Below are 10,194 nucleotides of genomic sequence, written 5' to 3'. Positions count from 1 at the left end.
CCTTGCTTAGCAAAAACCGCAGCGGCGCTCTGTTCCTTGGCTGTGCAGCGGGCAAGTAAACTGGCTGAGTGTGTGTCTGGTGGTGGGAGGGGAGAACAGTGTCCCAAAACCTGGCAGTGTTGAGGAACTCTGTCAGGGTTGGTACTGTGTGTTTTCTCCGGCTATGGAAAGAGGGGATCAAAGCACATCCATATTTCTTGTAGGGAAAACCAGAAATCGCAAGCCCTTTGGAAGAAGTGGGTTCCTGGGAGGTAAATGGGGAAGAAAGGCTGGAGATGGGGAAGCTGATTAGGAGGTGGCTTTGGAAAGAATGGGAAGGATGAACACCTGGAGAGAAATGGGCAGCCCTCACGAAGGCAGCAGCTTGGTGAGCAGTGAACAGGGGCACGCAGTGGGAAGTTTGTGGCTCTCTAGGCCTTTACTTATTTATTTTTCTAAATAATAAAAACTAGCTATGAGGAGGGAAGAAAAGAGGAGCAGGCATTTTGGTCAGTAAAAACAAACCCTTCAAATGCTGCAGGGCATGAAGCTGGGTGCAAGTTTTACAGATTAGACCCGAGGCAGGATAAAACCACGCAAGCAGTAAGAGCCACAAGGAGCAGCAGCACCAGCAAAGTCCCCAAACCCAGAGTGTACATTCTGCTTTGAGGAAAAACCAGGGCGTGGAGAGAGGGGAGCACAGGATTCTGAACAGTATCACTGCTTCTCTGTGTCTGTGGAAGGTAAAATATCCCTAAGAAAAAGCTTCTGATGTGGCTGCAGAACATGTGTAAAGACAATGGGGTTGTTCTGTCCTAGTTAACTACGAAAATGAGAGGAACAAAGAAGTCCACTAACTGGCACCTGCAAGGATGAGGAAGGGGAATAAACACCCGATACAGAGGATGTGACATTCATGGGTGGAACAGAAAAACAGCAGGGAGAAATAACGTAACTTATGTAAGTTTGAAAACTTTATTTCAAATTACCCATGGTTTCCTTTTATATTACAGGTGTGCTAGAAGTTCACACTACTGGCAGAATACAGGCAATGTAAAATATACAATACTCAGACACATTTATGTGTAACAGACTTAGAAATTATGGAATGTATTTACAGACATACAGCATGGGATGGAGCTTTAAAATCCTTTACTCTATTAATTACACGTTTACACTGTTTTCAGAAATAACAAAATTAGATCACTTTGTAAAACATCACAATATCTATACAAAAGCATTTTTTAATGTCCAAATTCACCTTAGAAGTACTCTGTTCCTAAAACATTTTTTCAAATAACTATTTATAGGCATAAAAGGATAAAAATACCATTTGCCGTTGTGTCACAACCAAGAACAAGAGGTGTCCTTGGCGTTGTAAGAAGCTGTCTCAGATTCATTTTAAGCAGGCTGCTGTGCTGGGGCCATTACAAACGCCTCCCCTTCAGCAGGGGAGACCTAAACCCTGGGGGGTTTTGCTGCCAGGGCTCCCGTGTGCCTGCACCGCTCCACCTCGAGCATGTAACCCTGCTGAGCATCAAACACTGCCCAGCACTTGACACGGCTCAAGGAAGGACAAGTGGCACAGGGGAACCAGTGTGTAAACACCGGCAAGCATGACACACTCAGGTGGATTACTCCTGAACACAAATGCCCCAGAGAAAGACAATCGCCTCTTTGCTTTGTCACACGAAACAGGATTTTATACACGTTCTCTTTAATATACTCTTTTCAAGGGATATGACAAAAATTGCACAGAAACACACCAAAAAATCAGCACCCATTTTGCAAACAAGAACTGAAGTTGGGTTTGGTATAATACATTAAATTAACTGTAAGATGAAATTTCAGGTTTGGATTTTGTTCCTAAACATCTGGTCAAGATTTAGTCTTTGCCAGGATGAACACACAGGATTGTTACTGCCAAACTGATATGTCACATACACTGAAACTGCCAGAGGGAACCAGGGCTTAGCACAGAGCGAGCAATGGTGGAGGTAGCCCCTGCCCAGCCAGGCCACTGCCGCTCCTTACCCAAGCTCTGCTGCCGCACACACACTGCTTGGACAGAAGAGGAGCTGCCTTCACCAGGCACAAGGGGAAACGGCCTTTTCTTGCTGTCCAGACTCAACCCCCCACCCCGTTAACTCCTAAAAACTAGTATTAATGAAACGCCAAACTTCCACCAACCTGAACACTGTTAGGTTTCACCTCCCCTAAGTGCTGGAAGCTGGACCGGAGCAAAGAGCACACCCACCATTCCATGAAGGGAAGGGTTTTCTTAAAACAGGAGTGTTTAACTAGCCCACAAAGGGTGTGCTAATAAAAGCCCTGTAACAACACAAGTGACCTGATGATGGAAACTGATGAAGTCAGTACCCTCCTCTTTTAAATTCTATGCAGCGACAAACACACACAGAACATTTGTGGTCCGTACTGTTTGCTTGTGAGTGGCAGAACCTTCCACCCAACAAACCACAGCAGAGACTTCAGACACTTTGACATAATCATGTGAGAATTACCAGCACTCCTTGCAAGCGACATGAAGTGAAATACAAGATCTGAGGAGAAAAGTGTCTGTGTGGGCTGCTCTCTTCCTACACATGGCATTTTCATTTCCTGCCAGGCTCAGGGCAGCGCACAGACCCAGTGTGAAAAGGTTTCTCTCCAGCTGCACAGTTTGAAATACCCTTCAGGTGTTCTTCTCCACTCACAATGTGATCAGCCATCTACAGATGCCAGTAAGGAGCAACTGGAATAATTATGTGAAATAAGGGATTCAACACTCACCACAATGGACCTTGAAAGAAATACATGAAGCAAAATGGAGTGGAAACAAAACTGCAAATCAAAAGGGGGAAAATTCAGCTAAGCCCAGTCCTTAGCAGTGCTCCCATGGGAGGTTTACTTCCACAAGAATGCCTGTTAGCCAGCCTCCTCCCATTTCTTCTGTTATTATCCCTATGAAATCCTTCTGGTGTATTCTGCTTCAAATATATTCCCAGATGGAATACCTCCAGCGCCTGAGGTTGGTTTCAGACCCCATGCACCATGTATTTATTAGTAGCGTAACATTCTGGGATGCTTTAAATGGGCCAAAGCCAACCAAAGGAAGTGCACGGGAGAGAACTAGATTTTGCAAGGTCTTTTTTCGGGGGTGGGGGGGAGAAAATACTGTAGGTGATGTGGTTGTGAGCTTGGCCTCGGCACTAGGACCAGAGCACATGGAGCTAGTCTTTATTTTGCCAGGATCATCTGTCCAGAAAAATGTGAAACCTGTTGGCTACCTCTCCCATTCCTGTATATTGAATTTCCATTTTCATATTAAGGAAAAAGGAAAGAAGTAATGGTAGCTCTGTAAAACCAGTGCGGCTCTCTACATAAACTCTCACCGATAAAAGGCTTATTTAAAGCCCTGTCGAACCCCCAAAGAGAAGCTACCTTTTGTAACAGACACTGTTTTGACAATACGCAGCCCACTGTGGAAATTCAGTAACTGTGTTCTTAAAATGATGAATTTCTCAGTGGCTGGGACACTCACCAGTGCTGGCATGGCTGCAGGGGATGCTCCCGCCCCTAATAAACCATTTGATAAAGGGTTGCCAAGGATTATTAACACAGCAGGCTGTGATTCTTTGCACTGCAGTGAAAATAGAGACGTGGCTCCTGATGACATCTAGTCACTATTCAACAAAACCACCGAGTAACCAAACGCATCCCTGCTTGACCAGAGGGGCAGGTGAGGAAACAGATGTGATCTCTCTCCACTGGTGTTGGGAAAATCGTCAGATAAAGACATGTTAAAAGCCCAAAGAGAAAGTGAACCCAGCAAGAATGCTGATGTGATTAACACAATTTGAACAGTTCTGATTCAGTATCTTTGACTACGGCGCTTTCCTGCAGAGAAAACACGCAGTATTTCTCAACCCTTGAGAAAAAAAAATTCATCAGTTTTTTTTTTGTCTTCAAATTTTAAGTGATGAGGACATGCCAACGCAAGTTACAGCAGCAGGAGGTTCGACCCTGTCATCAAACACTGCAGGTAAGATTGTGTGTTGCAATTTTTTAGTATATGTAATAGAAATAGCTGTTCTTTGGAAGCAAAGAAATTCCCCTTCTTTGAACCCTGTGAGGAAGGAAAGAAATTTCCCCATGTGCCCACTGCAGCAACATCCTTTTTTAACAATGAATTCCCCTAGGAATCTCATTCCAAGCTACACCCATGTCAGCAAGGAATTCCCTACCCTCCTCCCAATGAACTCTGTTTTCTTTAAATAAGGGGCAAAATACTGATAATAAAAATGTTATTGGAAACTGTTGTGATCTCCAAAAAAAATGGAGAAATGAAGTAAAACATTCCTGTCAGGAATCACGGAAACTCGTTTCCTTAGAACAGAGCTCTGTGTGTTTGGATGCACTGCATGGGCAGTAAAGTCTTCACGTCCTTCTGCTTAGCCAAGGTAACCCCAAAGGTCCCGGAGGTCTTTACACAGCAGACAAGTGGTGAAGTTGCTGCTGCTTTGGGGGTGCCAGCTCCAGGAGCGCCTGGACAGTCACAGCTACCTGTGTCAAACCCTTCTCTTCTAAAATATGTAGAGGCAAACATAATTGCTCCTGAATGGGGAACAAAACAAAGACAAAAACAAAATGGATGAAAAACACTCAACTGAAAAGAAAAAAAAAAAAAATCAAGCAAAAGGTGACTGAAATATGAAATGTTATGGACAGCCAGCACACACACACACAGGTACGACATGAAACTCCTGCTTGTGGCTAAAGAACCATGAACTCGACTCTCAACGAAGGTGGCCTCGGGCTAATCCTTGTCTTCATTTATCAGAAAACTGTACAAATGGAACCTGAAGAGGACTGTGGGAGGTGCGGGGAACAGCAGATTGCTCTGTCTCTGCCCACACTGAAACAGCAGCAGCTTATGAAACCAAAAGAAGATGGAACTTCTCCCAAAAGAAGGGAGACAGCTTTCCCTCAGTGTGATGAACCCACCACCACATGGAGCAGGAAAGGAACCATGGCTTCCTTTCCAGAGCAACACTGCCTTTTTGAGGAAGTCCTCCTGTTCAGCTATCAAACGTGAGGAGAGACATGCTTTAAAGCAGAGAATGAACCACTACCACTTATCAACCTCCCAGAGGTACACCCGCCTAGCAGGTTACCTCCAAAGTCATCCTGAGGAATAAGAGTAATACGCAAAATGCAAGAGAGGTTTAAAAGTGTTTATTAATAATTGTGCTGTTCTCAGCCTAAGACGTATTTAAAGTCTCACCCTACACCAGTCCTTGGCACATCCTGGCCATCCTCACTCCGCAACAGTCAGGATACATGTCCTGTATTTGTAGAAAATAACCAAAGTGTGTCCTTCCTACAGAACTACATTTCACGTGTTATTTCCACAGCAACCTGCCTTCCTCCACTTTTTGACCCTTCACTGATTTAGGATGTTAAAGAAATCCTTCAGCATAAACAGCAGCAGCCAGCACTCCTCCCGCAAAGCTCAGGGTGGAGAGAGAACAAACAAAACCAGGCTGAAATTCTCACAGTAAACCATATGACCAGGCTCAAATACATTTTTCTTCCAGCAAATTTGTGCTGTTTTGAAAAGAGTGTGCTTTTCGTGAAAATAACCTGTAAACTTGAGCAAACATGCCTTTTTTCTTCTATATGCAAGCAGATAAGAGGATAAGCTTTGGAATGAATCCGTATCACAGTCAGTCGTGACAAGCAACATTTAGAAACTGGAAGGCACTGTTAGTGTAAAAAAACCCTTGCAGCTTTTATCACAGTGTTCATTAGAAAAAGTTAAAGGACATAGGAACCGAGTTCATTTTAGTTTATACCAGTAAGCAGTGCAAAAATAGCTCATTTAAAAATAAAACAATTTCCCCCTGTCAGAATTCCCCTCTTTGCTCAGAAATGCTTTGCTTGGACAGAACACTTTGTGTGATTTGGAAAGAGGGCACAGACTCCTCTAGTTGCTTCTTTGTTAAGCACTCGCTCTGTGTTACAAGGGCTTGCGAGATCCATGTACACATAACACATTTTTACTGGTAGCAACTACAAGTGCAACTGAACTCCTGTGTATCTTAAACTGTGCTTCAGAGCTGTTGCCAGGTTAACATCGGAATGCTAACACCACTTACACTGGGCTTACAAGCCACTTCCTGTATTTTCAGATGTAACAGAAATGTACTGAAAACACATTTGTCATTAAGCCATTTTCTTTAACACTTACCTGTGACTGGTCTCTGAACAGAGTTCCCTGAATCAATCTACACTCTGAGGAGACATGGTCTTTTACACATCACATGGGGAGTGCCCTGAAGTTCTGAGGTGTCCCTGAGACATTAAAGCATTAAAGCACCAGGATGCTTTTCCTGGGGAGGGAAAAGCTTTGAAGCATTATGGAAGACTACCTGAGTTTTGTATAACAGTGAAGAGTCATTGTGCAACTGGGACTTGCATTTCTGCAACTGGATGATACAAGGTTTCTGAAAATTACAGGATGGGAGGAAGACGCATGGAACAAGCATGGGTTGGGCTGCCCACAGTCAAGTGGAAACTCCAGAAGTTTTTGTTAAGTTTTATCCAGAGCACAGTAAAATGCTACAGCATTCTGTGGCATGCAACAGAATTTTAAGGGATTTTTCCTTCTGTGACAGAAAAAAAATTATTTCAAAGTTGTTAAAGAGTGCAATTTCTCTGAAAATTTCCTCCTTGATCTGTTACAAAGCTCACGTAGTTCAGGATTCACTGACAGTTACTGTGCAAATCCTGACTCAGACTAATACACCAGTCTACAAATACAAGAAATCACATGCTCTCAGAAGCAGCATAAGGATAAGGAAAAAGAAAAATCAGCTACAAGGTCCCGTGGATAAAACTTACCAGACCATGCCTCCTTAAGACTGTGAGATCTCATCAAGAACACTGATGTTGGAAAAAAAACCAACTTTGCCTTCTTCAACATTTTTCATCAGATAAATTCTCAAGCAATTTACCAGGGTGGGTGCAATTCCCATTATACAGGTGGGAAAACTGAGGCACAAACTGACAACACCGTTTTCCAAGTACTACATCACCTGTTGGCAGACTATAGCATGCACCCACACGTCCTAACCTCTGTGCCTCACTCTAGCTCCCAGACAGCACTTCCTCCCTTGTCACCTGCTAAATATGACACAGGAAATACAAATGTGGATTATGTCACAGACGGTCGTGTGGGTGCACCAATGTGTTCACACATTATACTTGTCACCTCTGTCCCATCAGTGGGAAGTAAAGCACTTCATACACACAGTCTTGACAAAACCCCAAATCCTTTCCCAAGCACTGGAGGGACAGAGGGAGGAAGCGGCGACACTATCCTTCAGCTAGAGAAAAAAGACCCAGCGATAGAACATACAGAGCGTTAGCATTAGAGTACAGTAAAACACCACAAAGCCCCAGAGCTGAATGGAAAGGGAGACAAGACTGGATTCTTCTGAATCTGTCCCCAGGGAAAGAAGAGTCTCAACTGTTCTTTTAACGCTGAGGTTTAGCTGAAGAATGTCAGAAGGGGAACAAAGATTGTCCTGTCCAGAGTGTGTGAGCAAGAAGGGAAAACAGACAGAAAAAAAAAGGTCAGTCAGTTAGCCATAGCAACATCCACGAAGCAGTCAGTTATCAGACATCTCAGATACAGCCTACATAGTTGAGGAGCATATCACAGCTGGTTATTTTGCACAAAGGAATCCGCAAGACTCCCATTGCAAAGAACAGACCTAATGCAAATATTTAGTGTTCAGTGAGGTGCCTGTCACCTGTGTACAGCTTAAACATGTAACTATTCCTTGTTGTTAAAAACAGCAGTTTACACATGCCTTAGTGAAAACCATTTTTCTCCAGGGGAGGTTTCTGAGACACTGCTGGCACTGAGCACTCACCAACACTAAGTCTCCATTCACTCTTAGTTAATGAAAACAGTAGGACAAGGGTAGTCTGCAAAAATATCTATTACTAATTAAAGTGTTCTGCAACTATTCCCAATGTGTATCTTTTCCCTTCCTTTCACCCAGGTAAGAAGCGTAAATCAGTGAAATCTAGATGCACAGATCAATCTGTTCAACTGTCAGACTCTTTTGATGCAAGGGCTTTAACTTGCAAAGTTCTGTAAAGAGCTGCTCCACTGTGGAGCCTGTAATTACCGTTTTCTAAAAGTAGTCTTCTCTTAGTGTTTCTGCATAGATCCATATTTCAGAAAGCCTTTTATTTTTGTAATTAGACGTTAAAGGAAAGGAAATACCTGCAGGCATCTTTTCAAAAAACCATGCTAGGCCATTCTTGCATAGAGATATCTTACATTCACATCTCAGCAGATATGTAACGTAGACATGTGAGAGCAACTTCAGAGTTCAGGTGGGGCTGTTTCAGTAAGCTTCCCCAGAGACACTCTCCTTGAACTCTTCCACATTAAAGCAAGAAATATGAGAAAATCAGGAGGGTCCTGGACTGTAGGTGCAGCAGATGGAGCAGGCTGCGTCTATAAGAGCTTTTTTCTTGACTGGCTTTTTTGTTTGTTTGTTGTTAAAGGTGGGTCATTTCAGTGATCTGCTCCGTACTGTAATCTCATAAAAATCACATGTGCATGTTTGAGGGAGCTGTAATTAGGGAAGCTGGGGTAGAATTGAACAACTTTGCCTCAGGCAAATTTATATTGTGTAGTTCTGCCGGGAGTAAAAATCTGAAGTTTCCTAGGGTGCCAAAATAGTGCAGGATCTCAAAGTACTAATGATCACTTACAACTCCCTACCATGTTCCAAGGCAGTTCACCACTGAGTCATGCGGAATTGCCAGGCATTTGATAAGTATGATATCCTAAAAGCCCAGTGGTTCAAATGCCTGCAAGTGAACTATCTGAATACACCAAAAAATACTGCATGACTGACTTGAGAACAGTGGTTTTAGAAATAACTGGGAAATGAGCGCCTGGGTCTACTTTTCCTTTTCACAATACAGAAGAAAGAAAACAGCACCTACAATAGGAACACTAATGCTTAGCAATATAAGAAACAAAATTAATGCACTAGAAGAAAAATTAAGAAAAACATGATGTATCAAAGTTATTTATGCTGACACAGCTGCTAAGACAAAGTGGAAAGGACAGGATAGCATAAAACAGGATAACTGGAGTCAGATGGACTATTTTATGTTCCCATCTCCTAGATCTTCCAAGTTTCAGAAGGTGACAAGGAGTATCTGAAGACGGATTTCTACCACTGGTATGTAATGAAAGAATTAGGATCTCTGCAAAGATAGCTACCATCAGAGAAAGGCCAGTAATACTGTGACTTGCTGGTAAGATAGGAAAGGTATTTGTGTGGGATAATTATTCTGAAGGAATGTGAAAAGCTTTGGGAAAAATAAAACATGCAAAACATCATCCAAGTTTTATCCCACTTTTAAGCTGTCAAATATCTAATCTTGAGAAGACGTAACTGTAGTTAGAAATACCTTGCAGTTCTAAAGGCAGACTTCAACTGCATCAGCTATTATGAATTTGAGGGACAGCAGTAAGTGAATAAGACCTCTGATATACTAAATCTGACATCATTTAGCTCTGGAAGATTATGCAAGCTAAGTCTGATCTATACCACAAGACATAGCTTATACCTGCACCTTCTAAGCTTTTAATAATTTTGTTTTCATCCAATCTTTCAAAGAAGGTTTTATTTTCCGAAGCATCATACAAAACTGCACCTGAAACATTATATCAGGATAGCAGAAATACGTACCTGAGGCACTCCAATCCTCCTGCAAGCTTCCAAGAAATTCTCCACGTTTCGTCTGCATTTTGCCATTGTAAGTTTAGGCTGCAAAGAAGGAGGCAGGCACAGTGTTCGTCATTGGCAGGATTTAAAAAGATCTTAATTTTTTATTTAAATAAAACTCCTAATAAATCTCTTTGCCAAAAACTTACTGCACTGACCTAAGCTTGTCTAATTCAAAGCAGGCTCTGTTTAAGTTTGCTTTTCTTTAGAATTTCAAAGCCATTTTATGAAAAGCTAATTTATGAATTCTGGATGTTTATTAAAAAAGACAATTTTAAGCTGTGCACTATTTAGACACAAGGTGTTATGAAACTGGCCAACACCCTTAGTGACCACAGCATAGCAATTTCAAAAATATACTTTGAATGAAGCACATGCATGGCTTCCATGC

The 10,194-nt window shown here is 42.4% G+C and overlaps 1 protein-coding gene across 11 annotated transcripts in view; it reads right to left on the bottom strand.

The window, feature by feature from the left end:
• Positions 1 to 930: 930 nt before the first annotated feature.
• Positions 931 to 10,194, bottom strand: part of LRCH3 (leucine rich repeats and calponin homology domain containing 3) — a 68,667-nt gene continuing 59,403 nt past the window's right edge. For 8 of the 11 annotated variants that reach the window (XM_061452263.1, XM_061452267.1, XM_061452266.1 and 5 more), the window contains 2 exons: positions 9,768 to 9,845; positions 5,200 to 7,568 (listed from right to left, as the gene is read on the bottom strand). In XM_061452263.1, the coding sequence (XP_061308247.1) occupies positions 7,368 to 7,568; positions 9,768 to 9,845 (279 nt within the window). In that variant the 3' untranslated portion in view covers positions 5,200 to 7,367. Of the gene's footprint in view, positions 4,594 to 5,199; positions 7,569 to 9,767; positions 9,846 to 10,194 lie in introns of those variants that run through there. The other 3 variants (XM_061452265.1, XM_061452269.1, XM_061452272.1) reach the window with 1 other exon arrangement.

This window comes from Pezoporus flaviventris, unplaced genomic scaffold (genome assembly GCF_033815535.1).
Source record: "Pezoporus flaviventris isolate CSIRO_AGI_PZ_B2104156 unplaced genomic scaffold, CSIRO_AGI_Pfla_v1 ptg000013l, whole genome shotgun sequence".
In the NCBI taxonomy this organism is placed as follows: Eukaryota; Metazoa; Chordata; class Aves; order Psittaciformes; family Psittacidae; genus Pezoporus; species Pezoporus flaviventris.
The sequence above is the reverse complement of the archived record's forward strand: the minus strand, read 5'-3'. Positions and strand labels throughout refer to the sequence as shown.